Here is a 21829-nt window from a genome sequence, read left to right as displayed (position 1 = left end):
AATGAGTACAGGTCCAACCTACTCAACCTATCTTAAGTCAACCCCCTCATCTCCGGAATCAACCTAGTGAACCTTCTCTGAACAGCCTCCAATGCAAGAATATCCTTCCTTAAATACGAAGACCAAAATAGGTGTGGCCTCACCACTACCCTGTACAGCTGTAGCAGGACTTTTCTGCTTTTATACTCTATCCTCCTTGCAGTAAAGGCCAACATTCCATTTGCCTTCCTGATTCCTTGCAGTACCTGCATACTAACTTTGTGTTTCATGCACAAGGACCCCCAGGTCTCTCTGTACTGCAGCACTTTGCAATTTTTCTCCATTTAAATTATAATTTGCTTTTCTATTATTTCTGCCAAAGTGGATAACCTCACATTTTCCCCATTATACTCCCATCTGCCAAATTTTTGCCCATTCACTTAGCCTGTCTATAGCCCTTTGCAGATTTTGTGTGTCCTCCTCACAATTTGCTTTCCCACCTGTCTTTATATCATCAGCAAACTTGGCTGCATTACACTCAGTCCCTTCATCCAAGTCATTAATATAGATTGTAAATAGTTGAGGACCCAGCACTGATCCCTGTGGCACCCCAATAATCACTGTTTGCCAACCTGAAAATGAACCATTTATCCTGACTTTCTGTTTTCTGTTAGTTAGCCAATCCTCTATCCATGCTAATATATTACCCCCAACCCCGTGAACTTTTATCTTGTGCAGTAACCTCTTATGTGACACCTTATCGAATTCCTCCGGACATATAGTGCAGGAATCACCTGCCGATTGCAGATATGTGTTGCATGTTGAGATATGGCGCACACATCCCCATTTGTGGCCTGGAATGATCCTAATGCATAGAATGAAAGTGCAGCTGTATATAACCTTCACTTTTACTGACAAAGCAGTCCACCTGATGCTTCGAGATTGCAAGTCTACTTTTACTAACTCACAGATCTCAGTCACAACTTCTTTGCGGAAACACAGCCTTCTGATACAGTCTGCATCACTCGGCTGTAGGTATGAATGCCTATCTCGATATTCCCGACGTGGCTGCCCATCATCCGATGTGCTCTGAAGTTCCTCACGTGATGGCGTTGAATCAATTGTCGTCTCCGCAGCAGCATCATGCAGAAGGCTTGCACGAGGTACGACATTGTCAGAAAGTAAACTAGCGCAAAATATAAAAACAGATAGCAAGAGTTTCTGTAGGTATATAAAAAGGAAAAGCGTGGCTAAAGTAAATGTTGGTCCCTTAGAGGACAGGACCGGGGAATTAATAATGGGGAACATGGAGATGGCATAAACAAATATTTTGTATCAGTCTTTACGGTAGAGGACACTAACAATATTCCTACAGTGGATAGTCTAGGGGCTATAGGAGGGGAGGAACTTAACACAATCACATTCACTAAGGTACTCAGTAAGATAATGGGACTAAAGGCAGATAAATCCCCTGGACCTGATGGCTTGCATCCTAGGGTCTTAAGAGAAGTAGCAGCAGGGATTTAGTCTTCAGGCAGCAAAGCAATCACGGATTAGCCCCTGACACAAGTCTCTAGCTATGGCTATAGGTGCACGAGGCTGCCTCCTCCGCCGTCGTCCTGCGGGTTGAGGTGGTGGCCTCGTCCTCCTCCTGCTGCTGGTGGTCCTCGTCCTCCTGCTCCTCTTCCTCCTCCTCATCGTTGTCAGCCTCCTTGTCGTCCTCTTCACCGCCACCCCCCCCTTCTCCCGTCAGGAGGGCGGAGTTGGCTAAAGTGGACTGGGAAAATAGATTAAAGTGTAGGACGGTTGATGAACAGTGGTGTGCTCCCAGGGGCACTTCCGGCGCCGACAATCCAGCAGCACGAACCCAGCTGGAAAGTCAAACAACCAGCACATGTGCAGAAAGACCATCCAGTCACGCAAGCGCAGTGAGTCACTCTGGCCATTGTACAAGTTGTTGTTTAATTTAGCCTTAGAGCCGTGCCGTTTTGGAGCGTGGGCAGGAACATCAGCAGGGCCCAAGTACAGAGGAGTGGGAAGGTCGGGGCGGATGAGTGGCGAGTGTTTGTGGCGAGATGCGGTGAATGTTTATGTCGGAGGAGCGATGAGAGATCGTGACGGAGATGCGACAGATGAGGGTACGGGGCCCAGAAGAGCCGAGGGCCCAGGGGCAGTACGGGCCAGCCCACACTGCGATGTGCGCGCGCACTAGGTCCGTGTAGCAGAGCAAGTCTCCAGTTGTCCTGGTTAACCTTTGCCACTGGATAAAGGCCTACCCCTGTCAAGCCCGTGTGGTGGCTGGTGCGCAACGGTCACCACACATTAAAAAAAAATTCACGCACTGGCATCTTCTATCCCCTCAATTGGAGTTCAGGACTGGAACATCGGGTCCTTCATCGAAACACTCGTGACCTCGTGGAAGCAAGTCATTCTCGTTCGAGGGACCACCTATGATGATGACATTTAAGGAAATATTTCACAACTCTCAAGAAAAATATATTCCAGAGGAGGAAAGGGTGCAAGAGAAAAGATAGCCATCCGTGGCTAACTAAAGAAATCAAGGACGGTATCCAATTGAAAACAAGGGCATAGAATGTGGCCAAAACTAGTGGGAGGGCAGAAGATTGGGAAGCGTTTAAAAGCCAACAAAGAATTACTTAAAAAATGATTAAGAAAGGGAAGATAGACTATGAAAGTAAACTAGCACAAAATATAAAGAGATAGCAAGAGTTTCTATCAGTATATAAAAAGGAAAAGAGTGGCGGGAGTAGATGTTGGTCCCTTAGAGGACGAGACCGGGGAATTAGTAATGGGGAACATGGAGATGGCAGAAACACTGAACAAATATTTTGCATCAGTCTTTACGGTAGAGGACACTAACAATATTCCAACAATGGATAGTCAAGGGGCTGTGGTGGCGGGGGGGGGGAGGAACTTAACATGATCACAATTACTAAGGTGCTCAGTAAAATAATGGGACTAAAGGCAGATAAATCCCCTGGGCATGATGGCTTGCATCCTAGGGTCTTGAGAAGTAGCAGCAGGGATTGTTCTCTCTCTCCCCAAGTATGGATAACACCCAGGTCTGAGCATGCGCAATGGGCTTGCTTCGGTCGGGAAACAAGCGCCCTCATTCTCTCTCTTCCCCCAACCCCTGGGCTTCATTTGATGCTGCTTGCTGAATAGTGCAAGGCCTCTCATCCCTTCAGTTCGGCTTCCACCCTCCCCCCCCCCCCCACCCCAGGTTCCTTTTCAAGCCAAGCCCCAAGCCCCCGTGTCTGGGTGAGGGACTGATTCTGCCGGCCGACGCTCCGACCCTTGAGCCCAGTTTGGATACGTTCGGTGCTGGTGTGGCACTTTTACAAAAAAAAAATTCGTCCAAGGAGAATTGTAACTTGGCCAAATATGCAAAGTTGTGAAAAACTGGTGCAGACATCAGGTTACACCACCTATGACCCAAAAATAACTAACCTAAAAAAATCGTAACTAACTGAGTTACGCTGGCGCACAAAGATTGGGGAAACTTGGATTTTTTAATTTAGGCCAAGAAAAGCGGTGCATGCCAAATAAATGGCACCAATCAGTGGGGAGAATTGAGCCCAGTGGAGCAGGAATAGGTTATTCAGCCTCTAGGGCCTGGTCTGACATTCAGTTAGACCATGGCTGATCTGCAGCTCAACTCTTTTTTTTTTCCCCTGCCTATGCTCCATATCCCTTGATATTCTTATCGAACAAAAATCTATCAATTTCAGTCGTGAAAGCTCCAAATATCCTAGCATCCACACAACCTTTTGGGGGAGAGCATACCAGATTTCTACTACACTTTGTGTGGAAAAAGTGCTTTCTGATTTCCCTCCTACATGGCTTAGCTCCAATTTTAAAGTTATGTCCTCTTGATCCTTATTCCCTCACCAGGGGAAATAGTTTCACTGTATCTATCCTATCAATTCTTTTAACATGTTAAACTCCTCGATCAGACCACCCTTTTTTTTATACTTGAAGAACACAAGCCAAGATTATACAACCTGTCCTCAATTTAACCCATTAAGCCCTGGTATTCTGGTGAATCCTGCGCTATACCCCCTCGAAGGCCAATGTGTCCTTCCTGAGGTGCAGTGCGTAAAACTGAGTGCAGTACTCCAGATGGGGTCTGACTAATGCTCTATGCAACTGAAGCATCACTTCCTCCCCTTTATTCCACCCCCATTGATAAAAATGCCAATATTCTATTAGCCTTTTTGATTGCTTTTTTTTAACCTGTCTCCTAACTTTAAATGATTTTGGTACTCCGACTGTCAAATCTCTTTGCCTCTCTACAGTTCCTAGTTTCTCCCATTTTAAAAAAAAAACTTCCCAATTTATCTTTCTTGGGTCCAAAGTGGATAACCTCACACTTTCCTATCTGCCATAGTTTTTCCCATTCATTCACTATCTGTCTACAATAACAACTTGCATTTATGTAGCGCTGTTAGCGTAGTAAAACATCCCAAGCCGCTTCACAGGAGTGTTATCAAACAAAATTTGACAGAGCCACATATGGAGAAATTAGGACAGATGACCAAAAGCTTGGATCAAGAGGTAGGTTTTAAGGAGCGTCTTCAAGGAGCAAAGAGGTAGAGAGGCCGAGAGGTTTAGGAAGAAATTCCAGAGCTTACGGGCTAGGCAGCTGAAGGCACAGCCGCCAATGGTGGAGCGATTAAAACCAGGGCTGTGCAAAAGGCCAGAGTTGGAAGGGTGCAGACATCTTGAAGGCTTGTAGGGCTGGAGGAGGCTAAAAAGATAGGGAGGGACGAGGCCATGGAGTGATTTGAAAACGAGATGAAAATTTTAAACTTGAAGTGATGCCATTGTACATCATCGACCGCAGGAGTAATGGGTGTAAGGGACTTGGTGCGCGTTAGAACACAGGCAGCAGAATTTTGGATGAGCTCAAGTTTATGTAGAGTGGAAGCTGGGATTCTGGCAGGAGAGCATTTGAATAGTGAAGTCTAGAAGTAACAAAAGCATGGATGAAGGTTTCCGCAACAGATGAACAGAGACAGATTCAAGCGCTGGTATGGGGCATAGGTTGACAGCCTTGGTGACGGAGCGGATATGTAGTCGGTCGTTCATCTCAGTGTCAAATTCGACCCATAGGTTGCAGACAGTCTGGTTCAGCCTCAGCCAATTGCCTGGAAAAGGGATGCAGTCGGTGATTAGGGAATGGAGTTTTTGGCAGGCACCGAAGACAATGTCTTCAGTCTTCCCAATATTTAGTGAGGAGAAATTTCTGCTCATCCAGTGCGGATGTCGAGCAAGCAGTGTGACAAATCGGTGACAGTGGAGGGGTTGATAGAAAGTGATGTTAGGTAGAGCTGGATGTTGTCAGCATACATGTGCAACCCGACATTGTGTTTACGGATGATTTCCTTGAGGGGCAGCATTTAGATGAGAAATAGGAGGGGGCTAAGGATAGTTCCTCGGGGGCTCCAGAGGTAACGGTGCGGGAGCGGGAAGAGAAGCCATTGCAGATGATTCTCTGGCTTTGACTGAATAGATAAGAATGGAACCAGGCGAGGGCAGTCCCACCCAGCTTGACAATGGAAGAGAGATGTTGGAGGAGGATGGTGTGGTCAACCGTATTCAAGGCTGTAGACAAGTCACGATGGATTAGAAAGGATAGTTTACCACAGTCACTGTCACATAGGATTTCATTTGTGACTTTGATGAGGGCCGTTTCAGTCCTGTGGCAGGGCGGAAACCTCATTGGATGATCCAAATATGGATTTGCGGGAAAGATGGGCATGGATTTGGGAGGGGATAATCACGTTCAAGGACTTGAGAGGAAAGGGAGGATGGAGTGGTAGTTTGCAAGAACGGAGGGTTTTTTTGAGCAGAGGGTTAATGACGGCACATTTGAATGGGAGGGGAACAATACACGAGAGAGTACAGTTAACAGTATCAGCTTAAATGGGGGCCAGGAATACACGTTGGTGGTCAGCAGTTTGCTGGGAATAGGGTCGAGGGAGCAGGAAATGGGTCGCATGGATAAGATGAGCTCCAAGAGAGCACGAGGGGAGATGGGAGATAAGTTTGGCTCGGTGGGCGAGAGAAAGCGAGGGAAGCAACAGAGGCAGCTGAACGGTTGGTCTCAATTTTTGTGCCAAAGAAGTCCATGAGCGTCTCGCACTTGTTGGACGTGATGGTAGAGGAAGCATAGGAGCGAGGGGTTTAAGATGATGGTTTGTAGTGGAGAAGAGTAGCGGGGAGTTATCTGTGCATTCCTGGAATAGTGAGCAGTTTTGGCAGAGGAGAGCAGGCAGGACCCGACATTGCTTTATGCGTCCAGTCAAATCAGACGATGAATAATGTAAACCAATTCTCATCTATGGTTCCTAGTTTCTCATCATTTCTTGTGTCCAGGTAGATGACCTCATACTTGCCTACATTAAACTCCATCTGCCATAATTTTGCCCACTGTCTGTCCCTTTGAAACTTCCTGTTGCTATTTGCACTAAATGCTGTCCCTTCTAATGTAATCTCATCTTAAAACTTGAATATACAACTTGCTATTCCTCCATCCAAGTCATTAATAAATATGGTGAAAATTTGAGGTCCGAGCACTGATCCCAGGGGAACACCACTTGTCACATCCTGCCAATCTGAGTACATGCCCTTTATCCCTATTCTCTTGTCTCCTACCTCCTACCTCCTAACCAAGTTAACAAATGAAGGATTAATCTGAAGCACAGTCCAGTGTATTAGCATTTCTCTTGCCCATTTAAAAAAAAACTCTCAGGATAAGTGGAAGAAGTCACTCATCAGACCAAGTCTGAAAATCCCAAACCAAATGGAATTCAATTTTAAGTCATGAAGCACCAATCATCATATTTGTTGTGTTAAACATAGAGTTCCTGTTCAGATAAAAGTTGAATTGGGACTACATTGTCCCTTATTATAGATATGAAAACCAGAAGTGTAAATTCAGCACAGGATTTTCATTTTTTTAAATAAAGGAAATTCAGCGGCTGGGCAGGAGAGAATGCTTATGAACAGGAATAAAGAAAAACATTTTAAAATTTATGTCGAGTTGCAAATCACTATCGTATCTGCATAATTACTGCCATGTGACATCAATAAGTTTAAAAAGTTAGATTTTAAACTAAGGTACAGGTGACTTCCTGTCATCAGTGGAGCCGTTGAACAAAAACAAAGTGGATAGAAAATTAGCATAGTTGGAACTTTCCATTTGTGCATACGCAATTATTATCTTGCAAAGTACAAGTCTGCGAAGGCTGGAGTTTGGTAAAAACGTTATTGCTGTAATTAAGTTATATTTGTCACAAAAACATTTTTTTGTAATAAGGCAGTTTCCTTTTGTTCTGGACTATATTTCATTCTTTGAAATTTGGTGTCGATGTGGAGTTAGTTAGTTTTTTTAAAAAAAGGACAAGCATATCTTCCCTGATGTTGCTCATGATGATTCAGAGGTTCTGTAAGTACAGGGGTGTTGTGCCAAATTATATTACCAAGGACAGTGACTTATCAATATTGGGAGTCACCCTGGGATCACAGGGAAGGGTCTGTTGGTGCTGGGATGGCACCAGTATTTTGAAGGGAGAATCCTGAGGTCTTGTAACACTGGCAGGGGACAGTCTTGGGAATCTGTGGGTACTGAGCGGTGGGGGGCTGTGTCTCTGAGCCTCGAAGCCTTTCCAGGATGAAGGAATGCTGGAAATGCATTCTAGGGTGTGTGATCACAGAGTGTTTGGGGGGATTTGGGAGTGTGGGAGAAATCGGAGCAGAGGGACCTGAGGTCCAGCAGGAATGATGAAAGGATTTGGGTACATTGGGAGGAGAGGGGGTCGGGGGCGAGGAATTGCAGGGGGAAGAGTGGCAGCATTGGAGAATGACATTGGGAGATTAAGGTTTAACAGCCTATTGGGGGATGGGAGCCTATGAGAATGGGACCCAAACTGTCATTGGTCCCTTTTGAATTATCAATTCATAATCCACCATGTGGTCCTACCGACAGTGCCTGTCTACAGCTCTTTTTGCACTTTCAGATACACCCCTCCACTCTTCTACTCAACTGGTTCTTGTCATTTTATTCCCACTAGAAAACATTTAAGCACAAATTTCTGTTTCTTACAATTAGTGAACGGAAAATCATGCAGTTTCCTGAAAAATACTTCTGGCATGCACTAGAACTACAGAAGAGGAAACTTTAGTGAACCATTTCTGAATTTGACAACTTGCATCGTCTTAATAAACATTTCTGTAAACAAACAATAATTGCCTCAAAACATTCTCAAAGGTCCATCTTTTATAAGTTTATACATGTATAAATGTCTTGTCTCAAAATGGTTCTGAAGAGGAAGAAGTTAATGCAATTTAATTTTGACATTTTCATTTGTGAATTTCCAAATTTTCTATTCTGTACCAAAGGCGACAGAAAGAAAGAACAAACTGTCTTAAAGCACTTTAAGATCTATTAAGTACTTTTGAAGTGTAGTCACTGTTGTAATGTAGGAAACGCAACAGACAATTTGCATACAGCAAGGTCCCACAAACAGCAATTGGATGAATGACCAGACAATCTGTTTTAATAATGTTGGTTGAGGGATAAATATTGGCCAGGACACCGGGGATAACTTCCCTGCTCTTTGAAGTAGTGTCATGGGATCTTTTATATACACCTGAGAGGGCAGACGGGGTTTCCGTTTAACGTCTCATCCGAAAGATGGCCTCTCTGACAATGCAGTACTCCCTCAGTACGGCACCGGGAGTGTCAGGCTGGATTATGCGATCAGGTCTCTGGAGTGGGACTCATATAAACTAGGCCACATCAGATACCTGAGTGGGGTAGCTTGTTTCAGACAGACTTCTACTGGGAGGGGGGCGCGAGGGGCCGGGGGGTTGGGGAGAAAAAGGTTTCATAGCCTTTGTCCATTGTTGGTAATTTTTTTTCCTGTTTATTTTTATAATAAGCAGGCTGTAAAGAGCTGGAGATGTGGAAAAATACCATGAGAGGTTTTATTAGGCAGAAAAATAAACTTACAAGTCACCTCTCTGTGCCAAACTGTCCACGCTTCTCAAAGTTATTTAACAGAATGCATTTTGAATAGTTTTCAACTCATCTGTCCTTTATTATATTATTCATCACTCGGTAATTATTGAATTGTAGACTGGTAATCACTTCAAACGAAAAAAAACAAAATCACAATGGGTCTCTGCATGTAGTGTCCATTTTGCTACTTGCATACTTGCATCAGAATGGTCTGTAACAACATATGAATGGTATCCAAAGCCAGCTGGCAAGTTACTTAAAGTAACCTTGGATCAGACGTTCTTCTCAAACTTTTGCTTCTTGTTGATGAAAGATGACATAAACGTCTGTGAACCTATACAGAGTAATTAACAGCAACTACCAGACATTGAAGGAAACAACCTAAAATTATCTTTTGTCTCTCTGGCCAATGGATTAAATTATGTGTGTCAATTTTGATATATAGTTTTCAATGTATTTGCCAGGAAATGTACTGCATATTTTGTGAATTTTTCATTGCAAACCTAGGATGTATATCTTGAGTTACAACCACAAATCATACATGTATGTGTTAATGGAATGATCCAATATTAAAATTTCATAGAAGGATGTGTGTGCTGGAAAAAATCTTTGCAATTATGGATAATACTTCAGGTTCAAAGAAAATCTTTGGAGGTGGTCAGGAAGTGAACTGCAGAGCAGTCATCAATAATGTCCAGTAGAAGAGTGAGACATGTAGGGCCCAAGTTTCCACATGATTTGCGCCTGATTTTTAGGAGCAACTGGTGGAGAACGGACTATCTTAGAAATCGCAATTCTCCACATTTTTTTTTCTGCAGTTCTAGTCAGGTAGAACAGTTCTACTTTGGAACAGAATTTTTTCTTCAAAAGGGGGCGTGTCCGGCCACTGACGTCTGATTTCAAAGTTTCCACAGTGAAAACGTACTCCAAACTAAGTTAGAATGGAGCAAGTGAAGATTTTTGTAGAACTGAAAAAACCTGTTCTACACATTAAAAAATCAGGCGTGGGTTACAAATTAGGCGTCCAGAACGAGGGGGGGGTGAAGGGCACTCATTAAATTCTACAATAAATCCTTATTTACACTTCTACAAATATTATACAAATAAATCCAACCTGAATAAACATTTATAAGCAAAGTAAAGATTAAATAAACCATCTTCCTACCTGTGTGAAAGTGCTTCAGGCACGGAGAATGTTGCAGGCGTTCCTTCCTGCGGCGGGGTGGGGGGGGGAGGAGAAGGAAACAGCCGTTTCGTTCCCGTGGAGGGGAGTCAAACCAGATGATTCAAATTATGGATCACCTTTCAAGCTTTATGCTACTGCTTTGCCGACTATTTCCAGCAAAATTCAGCAGCTCCTTGTGGTTTAAGGTATGATTTCACGATGCATGACTGAAGCGAATTGGTTGCTTTTACACTTCATTATATTCTGAAAAGATGTCGAAGAAAAATGTACTTGTATATTGGCATGGCCAACTACCAAAAAGTACACTAAGTAAACAGACATTCATACAAAAGTACACTGGCATACAAAGATCATTTTAGCTGCAGTCGTGATTTTTTTTCCCTCCAGTGATTTGGTAAGTGGTTGGTTTTGCTGGCTTTCAATTCTTATCCATATATATTGTAGACATTTTTAATATAATATTATTTAATGTATCTGAAAAATAAATGCAGCTACCATCAAGCAAGAATAAGTTCCAAGTTAATTTTCTACATTAAACATTGTTATGCATAGTGATTGTATTGTTCACTGTGTGAGATCATGTAATATTTTTAAAGTTCAGCATTTTTTCTAAAGATAGACAAATGAGGTTAAATGCTTTTTCACCTCTGACCTGGGTTCACATTCATTTCAGAGTGATGAGTTGAAGGTTTCTCTCTGCTGACTGTATTGGCCCTAAATGAAGTGAATGTGGTTGTTACAACTTAATTGGTATTAAGCATGCATCCATAGGACAACATTACTCATGATTTGGCACTAGATTGGTAATCTTACTCGGAGAGACAACATGGATGGCTGGTGTAGGAAAAGGAAAGATCATATAGGTGCCATAGGGAATCCTCTTCTGAGGTTGATCTTGAAGCATATTGTTGGATTACAGTCTAAGAACATTCACATTGCAGGAGGCTGTTCTTACCTAAACTGGGAGTATTGATGTTAACATTGAGTGCTTGAAATTGGATAAGTATTGAATTCCTCAGCACTGATGTACCTTATTTGAGCCCAAAAATTAAAAAAACAAATTCAGTATAATTGACCATGTACAGCTTTAATTTATAAATATGATGTGGTTTGTTTTTGGTTTTTGATGCAATTGAACATGAATTTATCAGAGATAAAATTGAGCACACTAGATGGAACTGTGCTCTGGAAGGAGAGGGACAGGATTATTTAGATTTCGTGCTGTTTCCATCAAATCAAGCGTTTCCAAGGGCTCTACTGTCTCCCATTCGATGATACCCTCCACTCATCATGCAATCTACTCTTGCTGTTGATTCCATTTCATATTTGCCAACTTTTTCAGTTTGTCAATTTTCTTTTTCATATTGTAGGCCCTCAGTGCAATGGTTGAATCATAGCCAGCTTTTACTTTTTGGCTCCACACTTGGTTTTTCTTGTATCTATTGATGTTCTTGGACTGACTTTCTCCTCTGATCTACATTGGAACTCCTACATCTCTATTGCTGAAGCTGCTCCAGGAAGCTTGATTTTCTCTCACACCCAACTTTTCTTTTCCCCCTTAACCATTATAACTCTTCATAAAGTCTCTGATTTTTCTCTATTTGTCAATAGTATTCTGGTTAACGATTTTCTGAACTTCCTAAAAGCTTAATACACTATATTCTGCATTTTGCTCTGACCCATTCTCAGCACCTCAAAACAGCAGAACTCCTTACTTCTCTTCCTCCTCTAAGTTATAGGCTTTTAAAACCCTGCTTGACATATCACCACTTCTTCGTTTATCTACTCTTTTTATCTTGCATTTCAAACTTGGTAGTGTACTGTGTTATGGACCTTGAACCATCTCAGTAATTTAAGTTTTTTTTAGTAAAATCTTAGTTCTCATTATATTGATGAATGTTTCGGGAGATATTCAATGGGAACAATATTACTAGCTATTTATGCAGACGTTCTGTTTACATTCCTTTCAGCACAATTTAGAATTCTTCCCAATAGTCCTTAGAACTTTTTTTTTTAGCTTTTTAGAGGTTAATGGTGTCAATTTTTTAAAAGTACAATATGATTCTGTCTTTAAGATCAATACTAATAATAACTTTCAAAGAATGCTAACTTAAAGGATTATAAGCTTTGCCTACCAATTTTTCTGCTGCTGCCCGTGGTGAATTTTTGTGGGCCAGCCTAATGAACATAATTTTGGTGGGTTTCCAGTGGGATAGCATGGCTTAGGGGCAGGGATGAGGAAAATGGCTGCTGCAGGCTTCTTGCCTGCAACAGTGGAACAGGGCTGGCTGCTCAGAAGCAGTTTAAGAGGTGGATCAAATTGTTACAAATAATTTTAAAAAAATGGTGGATCACCAGAATGCAGTCATGGGGTCTTTAAAAATTTTTAAATCCCTTACCATTACTATGGCGGTAATGGTGAAAATGTATTGTGCTATTTGAATACACCTGCCCATATTTGGGCAGACAAATTCAACTGCTGCCAGCACTTCTGACGGAAAAATCCTGAAATGACGGCAGTTAGAAGGGAGCTCACGAATGACTCCTTAACCAAATATCTTCCTCTGCCTACCCCGCATCCGTTCAATATCAAGAAAATTTCAAATTTCTGGCTATCATGTCTAAGTGATTGAAAACGCTAACATTATGGGCTGGAATTTGCGATCCTGATGACGACCAACTGACATTGTTTGGCGAAATTTCGCCGTTGAAACTGACCGCAACGCAGGATTTAGCGCATGCGCGGCCTCGCGCGAAATTCCTGAAGTTGTAATTTCTCATTCACTGCACCTCCACAGGCTGCGCTGTGCCATCCCCCACCCCCCCGCCCCCTGCCCCCTGCCCCCTGCCTAGAACTGGCAATCAGTGAAATCTCCTAAATCATGAAAACTGCCCAAAACTTCAGCCCTTCTGTGCTATTACCACTGTTAAATACCCCATTAAAAGTTGGACCCTTTTGGATTAGGTGTAACTGAGGTTTTAACAGCATATTGAATGTTAAACAAAGGTTATGGTCCTGAAAAACAAATTTTAATTTTGTGGAGTGTCAAATTTATCCATTATAATAAAAATTTAAATATTTAAGAAACTTTTTTTTTAAAGTTAGTTTGTTCATTATTTCAGGTTTGCCTTTTCCCCATGTGAGAGCCCAAATCTTTGTTTTTCTCTCTCTAACATTTGTAATAAGTTAGAATCAAAGGAGCTTACCTACTTCCTGGTTCACTGTCAATGAGAATTCTGCACTTTGATTGGCTGCTTAGACAGCTTGTTGCTGTCACAGCTGCTCTTTGCTGGGAATCCCCATTAACTTGCGTTGCTTTCAAATACGCATCAGAAAAGCTGAACTTCTCGCCACAGAGATCACACGATCTTTGTACGAAGCTTACTTCGGGGCCAGCGACGAATGCCTTTGCTTCGCTGCTGACCGGAAATTATGGGTCTATGAATATCAAAAGAATACCCATTTTTTAAAGAAAGGCCCATGAGAGCAGCCTCAGTTACAGAGCAGCATAAGTGAAGGCCTAGGAACATCCCTTCGTCTTCAGGAGATTGGTATTATTTAGGGCATCAGTAATGCAAACCTGCATCATACTATTTTGTGTCACATTAGTATCTGAGCAACAATGTGCTGTCACCATTCTGCCCAAGTCATTTTGTCTTAGAAATTTAAAAAAACGTAGTTTGTGATTAATGCTTGTGAGGTTTCCATTGCTACCATCTGACAGCCAAGGTTTCTGGATGTGCTAAATACATAGGTGGTAGATCGTGCCATCTGTGGAATGAACATGTTTGCTACATTAGGGAAGAAGGCTCTAAAATTGTTTAACCACAGCCCAGAATTTGTGGTCGGAGGCCTCCGACAGCAAAAGTTTCCACGGAAGCACCTGGTGGTCTCGGAGATTCGGAGACTTGCAGTCCTGGGCCTCTACGCGAAGGCCTTCCTCGAGGCACATGTATCCAGGAGCGTATGGGTTTCGTACGCATCACTGTGGCCATGTGGGGTGGCCCAACCTATCAGAGTGGGGGAATCCCTATTTATACTTATGTGAGTTCAATATATACAGAACCACAATAAGTATGAATGGGAATACACACGAACACTAGTAGTAATTTTTTTTAAACCATCACATATTTCAAATGAATAAAAAATTAATTACTTAAAACAAAAATTGTAATTTAAAAAAAAATAAATTTACATATTTTAAAGGGTCCAAAAACAAACTTACCGTTTAAATGTTTCAATTATTTAAAAAAATGTATTTTTCTGTACTTTAAAAGCCTTACGCCTGCTTTTATCAGACATTCACTGGGCAGGTGTTGGGCAAATAGCCCGTGGGGAGTGCGAATTCAGGCCCATTATTTTTAAATCGTTTAACAATACGTTAAAATTTTAACATTCTTGTTTGCTGGAATTTCAAAAAGGATTACATGCTATAATTTTATTTCATTGGCACAGATCTGTGATATGGCCTTTACAAAAAAAAACCCTCCCCATTGCTATAGGCTTGTTATTATCAATAAGTGTTGTCATCATTCTTTGCAGTCATTAGTCATTAAAGTCTAATATTTGTAGGGTATTTTGTGACTGAAGCACCCATGAACAAAAAGAAATGATCCAATGAAAAATATTAAATAGCAACAACTTTCCAAAATTGGAAAACCATTAAAATTGAAGTTCATATTTAGCGAAATTGGAATATTCCAATTAATCGAGGGAAGCTATGCGAGGAGTTAAACATTTCAAATGTGTGTTCTTGCATTATAAAATGATTTATGGGCCTTTATCCATTTTGATCACTTTCATTTTGGACCATCCGCAGTTCTTTTCCAACAAAACCAGAGTCCTGGAATGGATTTGCATGGATACTATCGTTGTCCTGCCACACCCACACAATGGGTTGTCAGCCTCATTGCCTTGTATGCTCCACTTCTCGGACTTTCCATCTGCTTTTACTTGACGTTTTTAGCATCATGTTGGCCCATGGGATTTCACAGCATGCAGATTTAATGTAGAGGATGTGGTATTTGTCAGTTAGTGAAATATGTCTGGTGTTTCTTTCTTCAGCAGCTTTCATTTGCCTGCGTCCTGTGTGGTCTGCCTTTAGATCACTAATTTGAGCCCACTTTAGTCAAGTGAACCCACTACCTTTCCAGCTGCCTGTGAATTGTCTAGATTTGCAGGAGAAGCAGTCTTTGAAATGGGATTGCTGACTGGGATATTAAACATGCAGAAACTTCAATTGGGTCAATTTATATTGAACTGAATTTCATTACTTTATATTAATAAATCAAGAGAGTAAATTCCATGGATGTTTTCTGAAAGATATAAATCTAATTGTAATTGCATGCTCTTTTCAGCCTTTTAAACAGTACAAACTGAAGAAATAAATATTGGTGTGCTTAAAAAAAAAATCTGTTTGACTTGGCTTGTTCTCTGTGTTCAAGGCGTTAACAAAGTCTGCTGTACTACAGCAGCAAGAGACGAGCAGAAAACACCTTCAATCAACCATAGAGAAACAAATGCAGAAATGTGAAGAACTGCTCAACGCCCAGGTAATGTTATTGCTTCAAACACAGACATTTTGTTTTTTTTGTGTGAAGTACAAGTGTCCTGAGTAATTAGTTATGCGTTCAGTGTGGGTTTGAGAATCTTCTGTTTTACTATATCATTTACTGTTATTTCTGCTCATGGTGCTCCTAATTCCTGCTGTTTCTTTGATGCGAGATATTAAACAAAGTAGTTTTATTGCTTCCAATGGTCAATAATAGACTGATTATCACAGTCTGCTCACATTTTCTGAATCAATTAATTAAAACTAAAATTGCTCATTATCTTGAAATGAAGCTGTACCAACATTGTCATACAGTAAATTTTCAGCAATTTGACATATTTCTCACATCACACCAATATTAAATCTGTAGTGTAACTCCAGTTTAAATTGATCTATCTCAACCTTCTGATGGGACAATTTTTCACAGCACCAGCTTTGTACTGGCTGCAGTATAAAAGAGAGAGATGGAACTTGTATTTATAGAGTACCGTTCACGACCTCAGGATGTCCCAAAGCACTTCACAGTCAATGAATACTTTTGAAGTGTAATCACTATTGTAATGGAATGTGGCAGCCAATTTGTGCACAGCAAGATCCCACACAAGCAAAGCGATACGTGGCCAGCGATGTTGCTTGAGGAACACCAGGGAGAACTCCCTTGATCTTCAAATAGTGCCACAGGGTCTTTTATGCCCATCTGAGAGAGCAGATGAGGCCACAGTTTTAACATCTCATCCAAAAGATGGCATCTCCAACAGTGCTGCACTGCACTGAATGTCAACCTAGATTAAGTACTGTTCTCCGGAACTCAGCTTGAACCCACAACCATCTGACTCGGGCAAGAATCATCATCATAAAAATTTACAGCACGGAAGGAGGCCATTTCAGCCCAGAGTGCAATCACTGAGCCAAGACTGACACCTGACTAGCTACTGCAGAACAATAACTAGATGGTGCAAAGTAAAATGTTTAAATAAAGTTTAAAAAGTTTGCAGCTTCTCTATTGGATCATCTTTGTATTTTTATCCACATCTCACGTTCCATTCTTAATATTACTGTACAGAATTTTATGATGTCACAGGAGTATTATACAAAATGTTTTCTCCCTTGCTGCCCTCAAGCAACAGTTCTACAGTATAAAACAGGATAACCAGAGGTTTCTAGAACAATCCAGACAATTATATAGGTATTTTTCAAACTTTGTGCTCCTAAATTTCTGATTGGTGTTGCTGGTGAGTGAAACTTCTCGCTGGAAGCACAAAGTCTAAAAATTAGCCTATATATTTGTCCTTAAAAAATTAAGTGTGTTACTTTGCTCCACGTTTTGTGCCCTTCCAGGGTTTCTTCTTTCCACATGCACGGTAATATGACAGCTGCTTTCCTGCTTGAAGCAATACATTTTATGCTACAAGTTATACTTCATGAATATTAAAAGGTCTGCTGCTGTAACCATGTTATAGCTTCTGGAGCTGTAAAAGAAAAATTCTGAATTTGCCAATGAGCAATACAAAGTTCTTCTCACCTTGATTGGCAATGTGCAGCATTTTGGGTTGCATTTTTCTTGATTTGTTCTCAGATGTTTTTTTTAAACGTTTGCTTCACTTGATCAAGGATTTAAAAATTATAGTACTGGTTCAGCGTCCCGAATACGGAACCCTCGGGACCGAAGCCGTTCCGGATTTTGCGTTTTGCTGGATTTTGGAGTGTCTTTCTGACGTCACGAATCTGGAAACAGCCGAGCCCAGGTTCGGGTATTTCCGGATTTCGGAATGTTAGAAAGGTGGGGGGGGGGTGGGTGGGTCGTGTTCGTCGAGGAGCTGTTCGGGTCACCGGGTGGGGCCCCGCCGCCATGGATGTGTTCGCGCGGGGCCCCGCCGCTGTGGAGTTGTTCGCACGAGGCCTCACCACCATGGATTGTTCACGCGGGCCCCGCTGCGGACCTGATCGGGCGGGGCCCTGCCGCCGCGGACCTGATCGGGCGGGGCCCTGCCGCCGCGGACCTGATCGGGCGGGGCCCCGCATTCGTGGAGGATTTCCTTGTCTGGCCCAAGGTAGGCGGGGTCGGGCAGCCGAGGTAAAGGGGAGGGAGGGGGGCCGGGACAAAGTCGGGCCCGGGTGAAGTCGGTTCGCTGAGGCGGGGGGAGGGGGTCCGGATATCGGAAAATTTTTTGGTTACTGGACGACCCCGCCACGGATCGTTCCGGATTCCGGAACATTCTGGATTCCGGTACTCTGGATTTTGGAGGTTGAACCAGTACGATATATTTTTTTCTGAAACTTGATAATTGGCTTCATATAGTTTATGCATGCAAATCTGTTATCCATTTGATATGATGTTTACCAAATAAACAATCTGACTAAATCTTGTAAAAGAGATGCAGTTGTGAGTACATTATTAAATCAGGAGCAACCTTTGGATCAATTCAATTTTCATGGTTGCAGAGCAGGTTTTCTTAATGTACAGTGGAAATAGAAAATAATGTTTAAAAATATTGAACAATTATACAAATAAGAACAGCAGTGCTATTAAGTTAAGTGTTCTCTGATGAGCTGAACAGTTAATTAATTTAAATGGTATCAAGGGGTAGCTTTACAATTGACAGCTTTCTGATAAAGCTGATAACTTTGACCACTATTACACCATAAAAAGACTATGGAAAGAAATACAATTCACAAATCTGATTGAAGGACATTTGATTTTGTGGAAAACAAAATAAAAGGTTTAAGTCCACATAAAGCATTAAAAGGTTGGGGGAAGCACTCAGTTGAGTCCAAGCTAATGCAAGGACCAGTGCTGTTTCTGATTTACATCTGTACTTGGATTTGGAAATTTAAAGGAAATTGATCAGATTTGCAGATGACAGCAAACTGTGTGGAGGAGGGCTGTGGATTTGGAGGAAGCAACTTGGAAATTAAAACATTAGTTGCATAAAGTATATAAATAGCAGAACAACGGACGATTAAATTTAATATGAACAGGTGTGAAGGACTGCACAGAATAGAGAAAAGTGGATGATGAGTAAACCATGAATGGTGTTGAAATAGCTATGGATGAAGTTGAGAGATCCACGAGTCTTGTGCAACCAAAGCAGAACAGCAATCAACAGCAATTTGCTGACTTTCAATTGAGAGATTAAACATGCACATCTTGCTGCCAAGTTCATGTGTTTCTGTCCAACAAAGGGAACGATCCTGCCGGCATGCACTTCAAACTGTGCATCAGCAATGGCACATCACAGCAGCAAACATATGCATTTCGGTAAAAGCTCTTAGTGCCATAAATCACTGTGCGTCGCGCCTCCATAGAGACAGAGCTTAGTGTTGCGCATGCGCGCAGACCAGGGTATGGTCCATTCTACTCTGGCATCACCCAATAAAGGTGTGTGTGCGGTACTTCGGTAAGTACTACCTCACAACAAGAATAACAAAATTAAGAATAATTATGGGTGCAAATATTACTATGCCTTATGTAGTAAAGTTGATTTACATGCATGCCATGCAGTGGTGACGGATAATACGACGCCGCCATTGCAGAAACCAGATCGCTCAAGCATTAATCGGGAGGAGGCCATACTCTGATCGAATCTACAGGGACAGGCGCTCATACCCACATCTGAATGAGGCAGACTTAATTCGCAGGCTGCGATTTAGAAAGGAGGTCGTCACCGAGATCTGCCAGCTAGTCAGGACAGACATACAGCTAAGAAATGGCAGGAGGACTGCCGTACCTGTGGAAGTAAAGGTCAATTCAGCACTTGCCTTCTATGCTTCTGACTCATTTCAAGCAGCAAATGGGGACCTGTGCTGCATCTCGCAGCACATGTCACACATTGCTGCATTCGACAGGTGATTGCTGCACTGTATGCCAAAAGGGACCAGTTCATCAATTTCCCTATTACCATGTAGGCAATGCGAGTCAGGGCTGTAGGGGTTCTCCAGAATTTCTGCCTTCCCAAAGGTATCGGGTGCGATCGATTGTACCCACATCGCCTTGAGAGCACCTTTGGATGACTCCGAGGTTTATCGCAACAGGATTCCATTCCCTAAATGTGCAGCTCATCTGCAACGATATGCATCAGATCATGGCATTGGATGCAAAATACCCAGTTAGCATCCATGAGAGCGTTATAACTACGATGTTTCAGGAGCTGCCAGAAGGGTTGCTCGGAGTCAAAGGGTATGGGCTCGCCACCTGGCTTATGACGCTCCCCCCCCCACCCCTCCCAACCACACAATCCCCGCACTGAGCCAGAGCGTCGGTACATGTCGTACATAACCACACGGAGCATAGAAAGGATAATTGGCATACTGAAGCAGCATTTCCAATGCCTGGACTACTCTGGAGACTGCCTGCAATACGCCCTCACTACGTCGGTCAGTTCACTATTGTGTGCTGCATACTGCACAACTTGGCCATCAGGAGGGGCCAGGCACTGGACATTAATAAGAACATGAGAACATAAGAAATAGGAGCAGGAGTAGGCCACATGACCCTCGAGCCTGCTCCACCATTGAACATGATCATGGCTAATCCGATCATGGACTCGGGTCCACTTCCCTGCACCCTCTCCATAACCCCTTATTTCCTTATCGATTAAGAAACTGTCCATTTCTGTCTTAAATTTATTCAATGTCCCAGCTTCCACAGCTCTCTGAGGCAGCGATTCCACAGATCCACAACCCTCTGAAAGAAGAAATTTCTCCTCATCTCAGTTTTAAATGGGCGGCCCCTTATTCTAAGATTATGCCCCCTAGTTCTAGTCTCCCCTATCAGTGGAAACATCCTCTCTGCATCCACCTTGTCAAGCCCCCTCAAAATCTTACACGTTTCGCTAAGACCACCTCTCATTCTTCTGAATTCCAATGAGTAGAGGCCCAACCTAATCAACCTTTCCTCATAAGTCAACCCCCTCACCTCTGGAATCAACCTAGTGAACCTTCTCTGAACTGCCTCCAAAGCAAATGTATCCTTTCGTAAACATGGAAACCAAAGTGGCACGCAGTATTCCAGGTGTGGCCTCACCAAAACCCTGTACAACTATAGCAAGACTTCCCTGCTTTTATACTCCATCCCTTTTGCAATAAAGGCCAAGATTCCATTGGCCTTCCTGATCACTTGCTGTACCTGCATACTAACCTTTTGTGTTTCATGCACAAGTACTCCCAGGTCCCGCTGTGCGGCAGCACTTTGCAATCTTTCTCCATTTAAATAATAAATTGCTCTTTGAATTTTTCTGCCAAAGTGCATGACCTCACACTTTCCAACATTATACTCCATCTGCCAAAAATTTTTCCCACTCACTTAGCCTGTCTATGTCCTTTTGCAGATTTTTTGTGTCCTCCTCACACATTGCTTTTCCTCCCATCTTTGTATCGTCCGCAAACTTGGCTACGTTACACTCTGTCTCTTCTTTCAAGTCGTTAATATAGATTGTAAATAGTTGGGGTCCCAGCACTGATCCCTGCAGCACCCTACTGGTTACTGATTGCCAACCCAAGAATGAACCATTTATCCCGACTCTCTGTTTTCTGTTAGTTAGCAAATCCTCTATCCATGCTAATATATTACCCCCAATCCTGTGAACTTTTATCTTGTGCAGTAAACTTTTATGTGGCATCGTGTCAAATGCCTTCTGGAAGTCCAAATACACCACATCCACTGGTTCCCATTTATCCACGCTGTTACATCCTCAAAGAATTCCAGCAAATTTGTCAAACATGACTTCCCCTTCATAAATCCATGCTGACTCTGCCTTGACTGAATTTTGCTTTTCCAAATTTCCTGCTACTGCTTTAATAACGGACTCCAACATTTTCCCAACCACAGATGTTAGACTAACTGGTCTATAGTTTTCTGCTTTTTGTCTGCCTCCTTTTTTAAATAGAGACATTACATTTGCAGTTTTCCAATCTGCTGGAACCTACCCAGAATCCAGGGAATTTTGGTAAATTAGAACCAATGCATCCACAATCCCTGCTGCTACTTCTCAAGACCCTAGGATGCAAGCCATAAGGCCCAGGGGATTTCTGCCTTTAGTCCCATTATTTTACTGAGCACCTTAG

The 21829-nt window shown here is 42.4% G+C and overlaps 1 protein-coding gene across 3 annotated transcripts in view; it reads left to right on the top strand.

The window, feature by feature from the left end:
- Positions 1–21829, top strand: part of LOC139280736 (coiled-coil domain-containing protein 91-like) — a 198341-nt gene that overhangs the window by 95172 nt on the left and 81340 nt on the right. For all 3 annotated transcript variants that reach the window (XM_070900400.1, XM_070900401.1, XM_070900402.1), the window contains exon 8: positions 15660–15767. In XM_070900400.1, the coding sequence (XP_070756501.1) occupies positions 15660–15767 (108 nt within the window). The remainder of the gene's footprint in view (positions 1–15659; positions 15768–21829) is intronic.

The sequence above is a fragment of the Pristiophorus japonicus genome, chromosome 15, assembly GCF_044704955.1.
Source record: "Pristiophorus japonicus isolate sPriJap1 chromosome 15, sPriJap1.hap1, whole genome shotgun sequence".
Taxonomy (NCBI): domain Eukaryota; kingdom Metazoa; phylum Chordata; class Chondrichthyes; family Pristiophoridae; genus Pristiophorus; species Pristiophorus japonicus.
The sequence above is the reverse complement of the archived record's forward strand: the minus strand, read 5'-3'. Positions and strand labels throughout refer to the sequence as shown.